Raw genomic sequence first — 16,283 nt, forward strand, 5'->3', positions numbered from 1 at the left:
CTTTGCCAGGTCTCGGAGCCCCAGTGCTGAGTTACTGTCAGTGCTGATCACTGAGGTGCTTTCAAAGTCCTGCTCTGGGGGCTCCTGGCTCCATAGCGTGGGTTCTGTGTGTCTCATCATAACAGTCCTCTTGCCGAGCACACGCTGGAGAGGTTTGTTTCCCAACTATTAAACGAGCATGACAAGTTTCATCTCTAAAGATAAGGAATACATAAAACGCATAGAGGAATAAAAGCAGTAAGCAGTTACGCGATGGAGAACCCTCTGTGATATACGTGGCTGGGCAACACTGGGAGATTCTTGGGGGTTCAGCTAGCTGGTTGACTTGGGCCAAAGTGACTCTTGGAATTGTCAATACTCAATCTCTACATTTCTACAGGAGACAGAGCAGAAGGGGCAGAGAATAAAACAAGTGACAAAGCCAACAACAGTCGGGGTCTTAGCAGCAGCAGCAGCGGTGATGGCGGCAAGAGCCAAGGCAGCACGCCCCCTGAGGGCAAGGCGTTGGTGAACAGGATGAAGCAGCTGTCCCTCCAGTGCTCAAAGGGGAGAGAGGGGATTGTCGCCGACATAAAAATGGTGCAGATCGGCTGATCCACCCAAAGTCCTGGCCCACGTGCATACCGATATTTATACACAGAACTGTGGAGAACATTGTGCCAATAATCAGTTAATAGATGCCAAATCGTACGCGTTTAAACTGCACTAAGGAAGTTTCAGTGACCTTGAGGGCTGAGGATTTTACTTCTGGGTAAGAGCTCTTGAGATGGTTTGTTTTTCAGAGCAGAGTTGTTGCAGGTGGACTGTGACCAGGTTCACAGCCTCTGTGGAACATTACCTGTAACAGTGTTATGGAAGCAATAACTAGTTCCTACGCAAGAACCCGAGCCGGGAAAGGGGCTGGGAAGCTAGGCCCAGCTGGGCCCAACAGCGTGCTCCCTTCCCTTCTCTCACCCTCCATTTCTTTGGGAAAATGGAGATGTTCTCTCCTCTATATCCTAGGGAATCTAAATGAAAACAAACAAGAATACAAGACAAAACTCAAATATTCAGAACACACCGTTTGACCCAGTGAAGGCTGGAAAAAAAAAATTCAAAATCTTAATTCATTTTTATCATCTCTGGTGTTCAGAAGGGGCTTTTAAAGAATGTGTGTATGTTGGGACACTCATTAAAACCAGTTTCTATAAAGGTTACTATAAACTGCACTTTTTGGGGTGGGACGGGTAAATGCCAGTGTGGGGGTAGGGGTGGGGGGAAGAGGGTAGCAAGGACATATCATAGAAGGGGAATTGTGGCTGTGGGAGGGAAGGTTCTAGAGCATAAACCTTATCCTACAAGCCGAGGGGACTTATCCTAAGAGAAGTGCATGTGAAGAATGGTTGCCATTGTTACTCTAAATTGACAAGGTGTTAATTTTTCTGTAGGTTGTAACTTTAAAAATAAAACATTATTTAAGGGTTATGCTGCACTAGTATTTCTTAGAGGAAATTGTTTCTTAAGGCTAGAAAAGGGAGTAGGCATGTGTTGGCAAAGGCTGTTAAATAGACACAATGGAGTCTGTTATGCTAATAGTAGTAAGTGTTAACACTGCTTTTCTGTAATGTTTTCATGGTTACACGTATTTAAGAGCACTGTATTTTATTTAAGAAAAGTTGGCATTTCTAAAAGGAAAAAAGCAACCCCATTTCAAGTTAATTCTGTCACGACTTGCATATTTTACACATTTGTAAATCTCTTCATACTGTAGTGTTTTCTCCTTTTTTAATGACTGATACAGTATCCTAATTACAAGGTTATTTTGTACTTGTCTTAATACCTTGAGTGTAATAAAAATGGCTTAAGAAAATGTATGACTTTCTATGACTTCACATAAATCCTGATGTTGACTAATTCTATTCTAAGAAACCTTCTTGTCATACGAAGAGCATGGAGGTCATCTGTTCTTATTTTCAGTGAAGGTCGTGGATCCTAATAATTTAAGCCCTGATAACCAAGGACTGAATTAGAATTCCACTTTTGCTACTAAAAAGCCAAATAAGGAGACACAGTGTCAGGAAAATAAAGATAAGGTGGTTATATTGGAGGAGTGGTTCTCAACCTCTGCTTCACATTGGGATCTCCTAGGAAGCTTAAAAAATACTCTCTCTTAACCCCAGAGATTGATTTAATTGATTTGGGCATTGGGCTTTTAAAAGCTCCCCAGGTGATTCATTCTTTCTATATTTGTCTAGCCAAAATGAATCATCCCCTTCTTTATATATCTGTAGCAAAATGTTTGGAGCTCTATTATAGGATTCAACATTACAATATATTAAATTGCTCACCTATATAGATCTCTTCCATTAGATTTTTGAGGGCAGGGATTAGGTTTTATTTCAGTTCGTATCCTGTAAGAAGATTTTTAACACAAGAAGTTCAAATCATATATGTGTTTATAATAAGTACACCTCTATTTTAGATTTTTTCTTGAAAGGGCAACAGAAAATTAGTTATTCCATCTAAAATTAGTATCTAAAATCAAAAGCAGTAAGTATTTACCAAGGTGAAATCTCATTAGTATAATTATCTGCCACTGTCTTGAATGTTAACAGATTTTTTTTTATTGAAGTGTAAATTTTCAAATAATGAGTTCTTTTCTCTTTTAGATGGAACATACTAGATGAAGTCCTTTAATAATTAATTTCTCTAGGTTAAACTATGCAGTTTCCATAAGTATAAACATTTTATTTCAATTAAATGTACCAGAAATACAAAATAAGTTTTGATCATTATAAAGTAGAGACGATGAAAAATTCCACCTTACTAATTTTCAGATCTTTAAAATCGTGAGCATCATTCTTCTCTGATGGGTTTTTATGTAAACAACTGGGAATTTACACACAACAGTAGTATCTTGGCAGTTTTCCCCAATGCAACCCCAATTATCAAACATTAAATTCTCAAGTGTATTTTCTTCAGAATGCTAACCACAAGAGCACTGAACTGCAGAGCAATGAAGACTATACAAACTAAATTGTAACGTCTTCAATGTCTCAGACTACTACTTTCATCAACCTGATAAAAAAGAACTGCAACAGTGAATATTCTTTAGTTCTCTTGGAACCATGGGAGACAGGCCGCTAACGTCAACCACCTTCGTTCTTAAGCATGAGCGTCTTCATGCTAAATTAATTAGTATTTCTTACAGCTTTATTCTTTCATAACATCTGGGCAACAATAAACATTTAAAGTCCGAAATAATGCAGAATTAAAATCTGGTATGTTGACATGATTCATTTGGTAATTAGTTGCCCAAGATGTACAGTAGAGTCACAACACAAGCAGGTTTAACTTACAACATGCTCCGCCAGAAAGACAATGTCAGTATTCAGAGTATTATACCAGCCTACCACCCCACTCAGAGTCTACGTCCCTCATTGGTCTCAGGTCCCTCTCAGCAAAGACATCTCACAGTGCTGACTGAGTCTAACCTGTAACCATCTGTACTGCAATACAATGTGGCTCCTAAATGCAAGCCACCTCCACATACACACAAAACCATGTAAATGGTACTGCTAAAGTAATTGAGGGTAATTCTGACTATATACAACTCTTGCTAAACACCCTGACTTGAACACCAGATTCCACTGCAACATTTTTAGAGATTGAATTCTGTTCTGATTGTTGTGTTTCTGAGTCCTGGATATTTGTGTCCTCTTTTGAAGGGTTGATTGTTTGGTAAGTATAAAATCCAGTAATTGATGAGATTTTCCTATCACTGAAGTTGTGTTATCTTGATGGGGATAATACTATTAAAGTCCAAGAAAAAAGGTCCTTCTTGTTTAGGCAAAAAAGTACTAGGAATGATATTGTAAATCCCAGCGGGTAGATTTTCTAATTCCAGGTAGCAAAACCCACACCTATATTCAGGGAAAATAAAAACAAGGTTTATAGAAGATGATGCCACAAAAAGCAAATTATAAATCAGATATAATCAAAATGCTAGTGTTACCTGTAGTCACCACTAGACTTCCTCTGAAAGCCATGGGGACCAGGATCTCCCACCATAGAAATGGTTACAACTTCAAATCCAACACTGTATTGCCTAGAAGTAAAAAGAAACAATTACTGTTAAGTAGTCTCAAATACATACATACCTTAAAATAAGTTTACCTAAAGTTCAGATGTACTATTAAAATCAAATACATGCTTGCTTTCTAAAGCTTCAGTAGGAAGAAACATTCTGAAACACATGTATGCTGTTTTTACTCTTAATTATAGAAAACACTATATTTTAAAATTGAAGCTATAAAGATTAATATTTAACTTTAGTAGAGACTATTTTTACAAGCTCCCAGATAATGTTTAATTTCAGTGATAAAATATTATCATTGTATTAGGCAGAAAAAGAGGGACAGGAGAGAAAACCCTGAAATAAAATCTAAGTTTATGAAAGTAATTAGCATATGGTAGACATGGAATTCCGAATCAGTAGGGAAAAGATTATTTATTTAGATGATGATGGGAGTGACAAAAACTTAAAATTGTTCAATTGTAGTTCACACCAAATATAAAAATATTTCCATATGGATTAAAAAAATAGAATGCAAAAAAATAAAATCATAAAAGAACAGGAAGAAAATATGGTGAAAACGTATTTGCTATTAGGGTGAGATTTCCTGTCCACAGCAAAATAAACCAGAAAAGACAGATTTGATTACTTCAAAATGAAATTTCTATGTGGGGAAAAAAAAAATGATCTGGGAAAAATACTTGCAAATATGTGGAGTTAATATCCTTACAGACATACCCTTATTTGTGCTTACAATTATGAAAACCATGACACCACCAACAGAAAAATGGGCAAAAGATATGAACTAGGCAATAAAGGAAAAAATACACAAACATTTTTACATGTTTATCTAGAAATTAAATACAAAAGGCAATTAGATACCTTATTTCACCTATCAATAACTGGTAAAAGCTTTTAAAATGATTGGCAAATAGCTTCGTCATATCTCAAAGATTATTAGTTTCTTAAGAAGTGGTTTGTAAGGTGGGCAAAATTAAGCCTCATTTTCATTTAGAAGTACACTATTTTTATTTGTATTCTCTATTATTTTTTTTTGTAAAGATTTTTTTTTTTATTGGGGAATTGGGGTGATGGGAACAGCGCTGGGGGATTGGGGGAAGGGGAACAGACAAGTTGCTGTCATTTTGTTCTTCAGTCTAGTTGTGAAGGATGTTGCTTCACTGGCCCATGTTGGCACCATCATTGCGCTCTTCCCGGGTGAGGCAGATCAGTCGCCAGCTTCTGGACTGCTGCTCACACTGGCTGCTGGCTACATACGGTAGCCCATGGCAACCCAATGCCACAGGGGCTGCAGCCTACGCTGTCGCCGGCAACTCAGTGCAGCCCAGCTCCAGGTTGAGCTGTTGTTCAGCATCTTAGCTGTGGAGGGCAGTGTCACTGGCCCTCATATGTGGGATCCAAACTGGGGCCCTCTGGCATCCCAAGCCAGTTCTTAACCATCACACCACTCGGCCGGCCCTGTATTCTCTATTTTTAAACCTTTTAAAACTGTGATAATATAACACAACATACATAAAAACGTACAAATAATTTGTAAGGTGAACACACACCTGGGTTACCACTAGCTCAACAAAAGCCTCTGCACTACAGAAGTCGCTGTGTCCTCCTCTGATCACAGCTGTGCCCACAGAGCTAGCTTATGGTATCGCTTTCTTGCCTTGTATATAGTGTGACTATTGAAGTGTTCATCGTTAGACAAAAGTTTAGTCTGTCCTTGACTTCATGTAAGTGGAATTATACAGAATGTATTGCTTTTGTGGCTTAGGCTGCTGTGTATGGCTTCTGTGGCTTAGGCTTCTGTTTTTAAGACTTATCCCTCATGTTATGGGTAGCTATAATCTACTTTCACTGTTAGATAGGACTCTTATGATATGACTACTTTGTAATCTTAAATGCCACTAATGAACATTTGGGTTGTTTCAAATTTTTGACTCTTAGAATTGTTTATTGGCTATTTGGATTATCTTTCTTATGACATTCCTAGTCAAGTTTTTATTTTTTAAAAACTGTAGGCTTTTTTCCATTTAAAAATCTTTTAAGGTATCTCCTATATTATTAATCCATCTGGAACTGATTTTTAGAGTTGATGGGAGACAGGGGTCTAACTACCTTTTTGGGACATTGATATTCAATTATTCCAGTACCATTTATCAAACAGACTATCCTTTCCACACACCTCTGCAATACCATCTTCATCATAAATCAAGTGTCCATATACACATAGGTCTGTTTCAAAACCCTATTATGTTCCACTATGCTCATTTTTAATATTATTTAAGAAAGTTACTTATCACAAACCTTGGTCCTCTTAGCTCAATCAGTAATGGCCCAGTCTTCTCTATATGGAATTGGTAAATGGGATTATTTTTATGAGTCTCTTGGAAATTTCCACATCCTCCAGCACTCTGACCACTCCACTTTCCATTAATCTAATAAAACAAAGTTTTTGTATTAACAAAACTTCACATTCTCTAATTTTACATTAAAGACAAAACTCCTCCCCCCACCCCCAAGGCAACGCCCCACTCTGGCTCCACCCTCTCTCCAATCTACTTGCCACTGAGAGTCAATGTACCTCTCCATCTGAGCCAGGCTAATGTGCTACACTAAGCCCTAGCTCCCTCTCTCAGCCTTCAATCAAGTTGTTCTCTGCCAATAATTCTCCCTTAAATCCTATTCTATACATCTAGCCCACCCAGCAAAGTCAGTCTCAGATTCTACTTAAGAGGTTCATCCACATGGCCTTCCCAAATGACCAAGGTCTGCATTAATCTTTCTCTGAATTTCTTATTTATTCCCACAGAATCACTGAAGATCCTGTATTCCAACCTAGGCTGGATGGAGGCTACTTATGTTTCCCTTATTCCTTCTGAATCCCAGAATATTTTTATTTTGTAAGAAATTGTTACAGGTGAAGGATAAAAATAGAAAAGGAAAAAAAAGAAAGGGAGTTCTTAGATTTCTCTGAGATTATGACCCAGAGAAAGAATTCTCTTACCTGTTTTGATAAGGTGTACGGTGAAGGAATCTTTGAAAAAGTAAAGCTGCATGCTGAATATACCTATATTAAAAAAATACTTATTGTACTGATCAAGTTATAAAAACACCAAAGTGATAAAAATATATTGGAAGATTAAAAAATTAGCTGGCACATATAAAAGCCATTATCTATCTGTAGGCAGCCTGGTATCCAGGTTTACTGAACTGGGAATTGGGAAGCTAGGGATCTTGTCTTGGTTTTCTCTGCTACTGTGTGTGACTCAGGACAAATTACAATCTCTCTAGGCCTTGGCTTCTGCATCTGAAGAATGAAGGGGTGAATTAGCTCCCCAATGTCCCCTTTATCGTTAAAACGTTATTCAAATTGAGCTTCTTTATTGATCTATGGCAAATAAATCTATGCAGAACAAAATTACAATGACCTTCCCAACTACATGAGAGCAATGTTTATAGGCAATTGATTCCGTTTCACTAAATTCAAAGTCTTTTTTTAAGTCAATAAAAGTATTATGTAGACTAGAGGAGTTTTTATTGCTTGCTCTGTGAATTTATTAGTCCAACATACTACATTACCTCAGGACTACACTATTACTCTCAAAACTAAAATGCTGATTAAAACTGTTATTCAAAATAAAAGATTACTTTTCAAAAACATTTCTGCAGAAAGCATAATATTGAACTGATATACTTACAAACACATATACACAAAAATACATAGATAACAATCAACTTCCAGAAATAAACTTTTCTGTAGCTAATCCTACTTACAAAGCAGAGCATATTATGTACTTCATATTATTGTTTTGTCATTGTATGTTGATTTACTTACCCGGACTGTGTAATGGATTGTGTTCTGTTTTTCATACTGAGAAACCACTAATGTAAAGGTATGAGTCCCAGGAGTGGTCAGCTTTATCTTAGTCAAATAATGAGGGCTGTTAATTCGAATCCCATCAATGTATGGGGGAGGGTCTGCTGCAAATAAACAAGTTTATAGAAAGAGACTTCAGTTTTTAAATTTAAGTTTTATGGATGATGGTAGGAAAAACAAATGGATGAACATCCCCTTAACTGATTCTGTCTTCAAGTATAATAGTACTAAAGAATTACAAATTTAATGAGAAGCTTTACAATTAAACAATTTAAAATAAAAGTTCCTAATAAGCAAAAGCAATCTTTCAGAATACATTCAATGAGGTATAAGATAATCCCTGCTATTTGCAGTATGTTGCATTTTTTTCTCCAGTAGAAGATTTTAAAGTCAGGATTAGCTTCTTTTTTTCTTTTCAGGAAATTTTTAAAAAGATACAAAGAAGTAAATAAAAATATATCTATATTTCCCACCACTCAGAATTAGCATTTTTTTTTGCCATGCTAGTTTCTTTATAAAATGAAGTCCCTTTTAACTACCACCCTTAGTCTTATTCTGTTCCACTCTGATGATGGATTTGATGAACGTCTTTTTAGACTTCAACACACATACATCCCTAAAAAAGAATGAATGGGTAAATTTATTTCTGTGAGCATATATCTAAAAACAGGATTGTATATGTCTTGTTTTTTATCTTTCACTTTTTACTCAACATGTTTTTTACAGATTCATGTTGTTCTACATAGACTTGGTTTATTCCTTTTAAAACTGCCTGTATAATATTCTATTGTACAAACATACACACTATTTCCAGTATTTTGGTTTCACAAACAATGCTGCCTGATATATACTTTGTTAATCTCATCAATCAAAGCTGACATAATAGTTATTTCATGCATGTCAATTACCATATGTCATTTAAGATCAGTGTTGTATCACTTGGCTTATTTAGGAACACTGATTACTTATAATGTAATCTATTAGAAAAACTAAAGATTTTAGTATGTCAAACAGGTAACATGTCTCTAATGCTTAGAGGTATGTAATCTAGCATGAAGAGAAAAATAATGGGCATATTTATGACCTTGGACAAGGTTTTTAACATTTTTATGTCTCGGTTTACTCTTGTTAAATGGGGAACAAAAATAGGGCTATTCTTTTTATCTCAGAGTGCTGTGATGAAAATAAAACTACAAACCAGAAAAGTAGAAAGGCAAAATCACTGTGTTAAATAAAGACAGAGCATTTAAAAAAAAAAAATCCAAGTAAAGAGAGTAACATATTTGAAATTCAAAAGCCATGTAACAACTTAGCATTTGTGCTTTTTTGATTGTATAATGAACATGTGAAAATGGAAAATTTGGCTGGTTTAACCCAACATTTATCCTTGGATCTATATGTCTGCAGATGCCAGAATAGCTAAGGATCATGACTGCTAAGAATCTGTGCCTGCCCTCAACACAGTGTAATGGGGAAGGATGCCATGATTTACTATGATAAAGCAAAACAAAACTGAACAAAACCACTTTTCATCCCATCTCCCCCATCTCGCCCATTTCTTTGCACAGACTACTTGAAAGAACTGTCGATAACTGCTTCCTTCACAGTCTTCTCAAACCACTCTAATTGGGCCTCTAGCCCACCTCTCCTCCAAATGTTCCTGTCAAGGTCAACAATGATGGCCAGGACGCTGAGTCCAACAGTCTCTTTTCCAACCTAATCTTGCCTGACCTCTAAAATAGCAATCGGTGCAGTTGTCCATTCTTTCCTTCATGAAATATTTTCTTCCCTTGGGATATGTGAAACCTTACTCTGTATTTCATCAGGTACTCTTTTCAAATTCTTCTGTAGTAACTTTTCCTCTGCTTAACCTTAGTATGTCAGAGTTCAAGGATCAGGCCCTGGATATTCATCTCTGTGCCTCCAAATCTCTCCATAGATGGTTTATACAGCGCTATCTTCAAATGACATCTATATGCCCCTTACTCCTCAATCTATACCTACAGTCCTAACCTTATCCCAGAATTTTAAATCCAACTGCCTACTCAGCATCTTCACTTGGACATCTAATAGGGTGTCTCAATTTTAACAAAACCAAAAATTAACTTTTGATTTTACTCTACAACAAATCTGCTTCCTCCCCATCCCACCAACATTTAACCATCTCAGAAGACACCACACCTTTCTACACACAAGCTAAAAAAAAACCAGCAACCATTCTTGATAACTCTTTGTCCCCTACATCAACTCAACAAGTCCTGACAACCCTACCGAAATGTGCCCACTCCTCCTTACCTCCACTCTTACCATGTGAAGTTCAAACCACCATTTCTCACAAAATCACCTACTTGGTTTCTCTACTTCCATTTTTTGTCCCTTCCAATATATTCTACAAAGAATGTTCTTTGAAAAAAATCAGATCATGTCATTTTCCTGATCAAGACCCGCCAAAGATTTCTCATCATATTCAGAACCACATCCAAATGTTTTCATGTGGCTTACAGAACCTCGTATGATCTGAACCTAAATGCTATTGTGACCTCTTCTGATACCACACTCCCCCAGGCCTACTAGCCTTTTTTCAGATCCGAAAAAACAATCTTTTCCATTTTAGAGTCCTTGCAGTTGCTGTTCCCTCTGCCCAGTAATGCTTTTCCCTCTATTTCTTTGCATGGCTGATTCATTTTTGTCATTCAGAGTTCCTCTTATCCCTCTCAAACAATCTTTCCATGGCCACCCAAACAAAGCAAGCAACCAGTCACTACTAACACATGACCCTATTCATTTCTTCACACACAGGTATTACTATTTTTTTTTTATTATGTCTCCCTGATAATATAAACAGTTCGTATCACTTAGTAGGTGATGTAATTTTTTTTTTGAATGTGAAAACAAACTGGTTTTAATACCATATGTTAAATGTCTCAGAAGCCCACAGACGGAAAGATTCACTTTGCCTGGCAGAAAGGTTATCACAGAGGAAATAACATAAAAGCTGGATCTTAACTATGTTCATTATGCAGAACAGAGTAAAAGGACTGTGGGCAGGAGGTAGGGAGGAGATTCTTGGCAGAAGAAATCGCAAAAAGGGGGCAACAAGGGCATGATGCATTAAGGGGTAGCCAGTACCTCACTGAGGGTGCTGTGAAAAGAGGGAGCATGAGCTAAAAGCGGAAGAAAGGTTAAGGCCATAATATAAAAGCCTTATACTCCATGGGAAGAGCTTGGACTTCATCCAAGAATCCATGGAAAACCACAGAATTTTTGATCAGAGAAAAAGATATGATTTAAGTTTTAGAAATAAAACTCTAACAGCAATGTGTAAGAATAGTGAAATCCTGAATTCCTAAGGTCTCTATCAAAAACAAACCAAAACACATAAGTAGCATAAATACCCACCTAGCTGCCTGAATGGTTTCTATTAGTCTAGCAGCATAATTATTAATTTCTGTATACTGTCTACATAAAATTCGTCATTTTCAACTCAATCATGTAAATAAAATTTTAATGTCTGTTTGAATGTTTGCCTACTTAAACATACCTGGGTAATATACTTTTTTCCCATCAGTCTTGTATACAACCATTGTGATAAATTCTCGATTATTTGCAAAATCATCCTAAAAGCACAAAGAATCCAATGTGGTTAGGTAAATAGGCTCAAAATGCTCTTATGTGGATAAAAAAATAAATAAATTCTAATTTTAAGAGCATTTATTTCAGCTATTTAGTGCCATTAAATACATTTTATTATTCTGGATTAAACTGTCACTAAAATAGGTTGACCATATTGTATGAAGAAATATATTTAAAAAAGACTGTGAAGCTATTAAAATTATGGTTGTCCTTTCTAGAATCAGGCCTCATGACTCAAAATTGCCACACTTCCTTTAGCTTATCTTAAGACCTAAAGCATATATAATCAACATGAAAACCCTCACTAAAAAGCATAAAGTCCCTCATGTTTTTTCTTCAGACATGATTTTTGAATAAAATGTCTAAGTATATGACTAAATTATAAATTTCCTTAGAGGGAAATATTCACTTATCTAAGAAAATACTACTTTCAAGCCACCTATATAAATGAAACCATTGGCTGGTGATCAAATTACATATCTTATTCACAATTGTCTAATTATATTTCAAAGAATTTCTGTGTGGAATATCATAAGAAGTCTATCATCAGTACCTTGTCTGTTATGTGTCTACTAAGCAAAACCCAAACTGCAGCACCCCCTTGTGGACATTGCACCTCCAATTTGTACTGGGGATTGTTGGCCAGACTATAGGCATCTTTCACAGGTCCTTGTTTAGCATCCCAAGTACTAAAAGATAAAGTCAACAAAGAAGGAAGTAATTAAATGTCTCACAGAGCTCAAATATATTACTATTTTAAAGTGTTCTTTCAGCTATAATTACGTTATTAGGTTTTCTTGTTTTATTATTTTTAAAAGTTTTGGCATAACCAAGCAGCATTAAATAACTATTAAATGATAGTCATCTGTGGGTACGACAGAAAGAGAGAATATTAGTCTTCCTAAATTAATTTCATTTTAAATGAAAAATTGGAATAAAGCATATTCTGAAATGTACAAAAAAGTTACCTATGAATACATGTTGATTCTTTAAAAAGACTTGGATTCCAACTCAAATAAATCACATCATAATACTGGCAGAGATCATCCCATGAAATCCAAAATATGCCTGAAAATTAGATGTCTTTGTTAATCTAAAAATATCTTAATGATAAATGACTTAAGTCAGTTAAACACATTTCACATTCTTAAAGCATGATAATTAAAGATCAAATGGTATTAAAATTACAAAAAGATGTATTTACCATTGTCTATTTTTTGAGCTGTTCGAGGATCAAAGTTTAAATATTTTTGTAACTCTGGGGTCCAGTTTTTTACATCATTTTCACTGTATCTACCTTTCCAACGTAAATGGCTCCAAGGATTTTTCAACTGGATAAATCGCAGCCCCTATTAAAGAAAAAAAACAGGAGACAAGAAAGTTGTGAAACAGTTTTAACCATATTTTTATTAGTTGTATCATTCTCTGAATACTTACCAGTTTTCCTGCCAAATCAATTTGAAATTAATACTCTTTAATTAACACTGTCACCATGTCACATACCAGATCAGAAACTGTAAATGACTATCCATAGAGCTATGCTGGCCATATGGTAGTCACTAACCACATGTGGTTATTTAAAATAAAATTAAAACATCAGTTCCTTAGTCACACTAGCCACATTTCAAGTGTTCACGGACTAGGTGTAGTTAGTAGCTACATGCTGCACAGCACAGACAATATTTCCATCACTGTAGGAAGTCCTATTGGGCAGTGCTAGTTACAGCAACAGTTATTTCCTGTCCTTTCAGAGCCTACTCTACTTTGACCCCACTATTTTCCAGTACTCATATCCCATGTATCTTTGCCTCTAATCTAGTCTTTCCTCCCACAATCTCATAAATAATCCTTATTCAATTTCATCTCTAAAGGCATTTGCTCATGCTGTTTCCCTTCCGTGGAAGGCCCTCTCTGGTCCCTTTTAACTACCCTTCCTTTCAGATCCTTTTTAGCTTCTTCCTCCCCTGATTGTCTCTGTGAAGATGGAAGCAGTGAAGAAAAAAAAACATGGACTTTGGAGTCAGAATTAAATGGGACCAAATTCCAGCTCTACTACTTACCAGCTTTATGGGCACCTTGATTTGGTCATTTACCCTCTTCGAGCATTTGTTTATTCATATATAGTAAAATGAGGATTATACTGTCTCCTAGAAGACTGTTGTGAAGATTAAATGAAGTAACATGCAAAATATCTAGCATTTAGTATTTCCTTTTCTTAATAACTACCTCTCCTCTAAACTTTATAGTGCTAATAATCTACATTACATTAATTTAACCCTGTCGGGCACAACTGATCTCATAGATTCACTGCACACAAATTTTCAGATGTCTAACAGTTAAGTATCGTGACTCATCGCTTCTGTTATCTTCCCCCTCTACTGTAAGCCATCACCAGTCGTGTTTGTGACTTAGTACAGTCAAGATGTGTTTCATAGTGGCATCTTTGTATATAATGAATCTGAGATTAGTTGCGCCCAACGGAGGGTTAAAACAAATAATATCCTATGTTGTTTCCTATTTGTGCAAATGTAGGAATCTTATCTCTCAAATGAGATGATAAACTCCATGAGATGGTAATTATTATCCTTTTTCAGAAGTCTCTACTGAGTTTATGGAAAAGAGCGTTAAGGTTATGTATGGTAAGTGCTCAATAAATAACAGGTGTGTCTACAGAATTGATTACACTGATTCAGAAAAACAAGAGTTTGTAAATCCAAAGGAGTATTTGTCTTATTTCAAGCAGTCAACTTAGGAAATTGTATTCTTTTTCTAATGATGTCATAAATCAAACTGTTTTGGAAACTTCAAAAAAAAATTTTTTTTAAAAAAATTTTTATTGGGGAACAGTGTGTTTTTCCAGGACCCATTAACTCGAAGTCAAATAGTTGTTTCAATCTAGTTGTGGAGGGCACAGCTCCTTGGCCCATGTGGGAATTGAACCGGCAACCCTGGTGTTATGAGCCTGCGCTCTAACCACCTAAGCTAACAGGCCACCCCTCCTTTGGTATTTTAAATGTGGCAAATCTTCATCTGTTGTAATGATTTCTGGACATGAGCAAGACTCATTGATCTTGGGGTATACTCCCTAGAATCTTCATTAACAGAATTTCTTTTCTCAATTTCTTTTATACCATTTGTGCTTCACCCCTGCCCCTGCCATACATCAGCCAACAGACACAGAACTCTAATTCCTTGTTTATAAAACCTAGTTCTATGTGAGCGGGAAATCTGCCTTATTTCAGGGCTCTATCACTTCTTAAAAAAGAAATATAAAAGAGAGGAAATTACTACTAAACTTTTCAGAGGTAGGTCCCAGGCATCACTGATATTCAAGGATACTAATATGGCTGTAGGTTTTCTTTGGGTAGAGAGAGAATCAGCAATTCAGAGGGCCTTGAATAGGGAAAGATATGCTAGAAAACTAAAAAAAAATAAAAATAAAAAATTCTGGTTTATAATAAAACACCCCACTTCCAAAGTTATTTCCAGGTGGCAGTAAAGGAAAAGCCCTGGATGGGATCAGAAATCCATTGGTAAGACATGTCTGGACTTAGAGGCAGCAGCTTGAAACTGTGAGATGCACCCTCACAGTAGACTATGGAACATAGTCTCATGGAGGAGATTAAAAAAAAAAAAATGACCCAAAGGAGGATTGAGGCTAAAATGAAGATCTTAGAATATGCAAAAGAATACTGGCAGTCAAAAAGGATAACACTTGCACTCAAATATTAATAAGAAAATCTTATTAAGTGAAGAAAGTGATGAATGACCGAAGATTTGGAACAGTTTTAGTCAAAGATGAAAACTATCTGCACAAAAGAGGTTCTAGAGATAAATGCCTGAATGAAAAAAATATGGAAATATTTTTAAATAGAAATCAAAACTAAGGAAGTATCTCAAAACAGTCAAGAAAAATAACAAAAATGATGAATCCAGAAAACTCTACAAATATATACTCAATCAAAAATACTGCAGAAATCCTCCATGAATTTTAACACACATGAAGAAGCTTTTAGGTAAAGATCAACCATGACTACAAAGAGTTCATGTAAAAAAAGGAAATTGGGGTCAACTCCATAGTGTGAGATGTCTGCTCAAGCTGGGTCAGTAACTTTCACAGAATTATGATGTGAACATGAGCATTTTCACAGTGAAATACTTGTTACCAGGCCACAGTTTACTCCACCTATACATGTTCTAAAATGCCTTGATCTTTACAGAATAATTGCCATGTGGAATTGATACTGTGTGAATAATGCTACTATTTTTAATTTAAAAAACTGTTAATTTGAAATTCTTACTTTACTGGCATTAAGCAATTTTTTAATGTTTTGGTTTCACATCAAACCACAGATGCCTATTTTTTTCATAAACATGTTATCTGTCTAGTTTCCTTTGCACAATCAGAACAAATAGTTGTATTATTCAAAGTAAATGATATAATAGTCACAGAAATCTTCCTGCAATTCAAGCTTACTTTCATATTAATTGTTTCATTATCTAAATTTAAATTTTTTGCCATTACCTCAATACTGGTCACCTATTAAGACCTACCGCAAAGGATGTTCCAACAATAAAATTATATATACACAGTACTAAATAATAGCAACTGTTATTCCCAATGTTTTGATTGTTTATGGCAAATTACTTTCTAAAACAAACACAAACTTCTCAGCTTATTCAATTTCACATAAATTTTTATAT

At 35.7% G+C, this 16,283-nt stretch overlaps 2 protein-coding genes across 3 annotated transcripts in view; one reads left to right on the forward strand and one right to left on the reverse strand.

The window, feature by feature from the left end:
• The window catches only part of SH3BP5 (SH3 domain binding protein 5), a 78,531-nt gene extending 76,682 nt beyond the window's left edge, over window positions 1–1,849 (forward strand). The window contains exon 7 of the mRNA XM_019667145.1: window positions 380–1,849. Within this exon, the coding sequence (XP_019522690.1) occupies window positions 380–594 (215 nt within the window). The 3' untranslated portion in view covers window positions 595–1,849. The remainder of the gene's footprint in view (window positions 1–379) is intronic.
• The window catches only part of CAPN7 (calpain 7), a 37,988-nt gene continuing 23,102 nt past the window's right edge, over window positions 1,398–16,283 (reverse strand). The window contains exons 13-21 of one of the 2 annotated variants that reach the window (XM_019667148.1): window positions 12,784–12,928; window positions 12,548–12,647; window positions 12,133–12,268; window positions 11,488–11,563; window positions 7,905–8,050; window positions 7,074–7,136; window positions 6,374–6,504; window positions 3,995–4,087; window positions 1,398–2,390 (exon numbers count right to left, since the gene is read on the reverse strand). In XM_019667148.1, coding sequence (XP_019522693.1) covers window positions 2,324–2,390; window positions 3,995–4,087; window positions 6,374–6,504; window positions 7,074–7,136; window positions 7,905–8,050; window positions 11,488–11,563; window positions 12,133–12,268; window positions 12,548–12,647; window positions 12,784–12,928 — 957 coding nt within the window. In that variant the 3' untranslated portion in view covers window positions 1,398–2,323. Of the gene's footprint in view, window positions 2,391–2,585; window positions 3,903–3,994; window positions 4,088–6,373; window positions 6,505–7,073; window positions 7,137–7,904; window positions 8,051–11,487; window positions 11,564–12,132; window positions 12,269–12,547; window positions 12,648–12,783; window positions 12,929–16,283 lie in introns of those variants that run through there. The other variant, XM_019667147.1, reaches the window with a different exon arrangement.

Source organism: Hipposideros armiger, unplaced genomic scaffold, assembly GCF_001890085.2.
Source record: "Hipposideros armiger isolate ML-2016 unplaced genomic scaffold, ASM189008v1 scaffold_486, whole genome shotgun sequence".
NCBI lineage: Eukaryota > Metazoa > Chordata > Mammalia > Chiroptera > Hipposideridae > Hipposideros > Hipposideros armiger.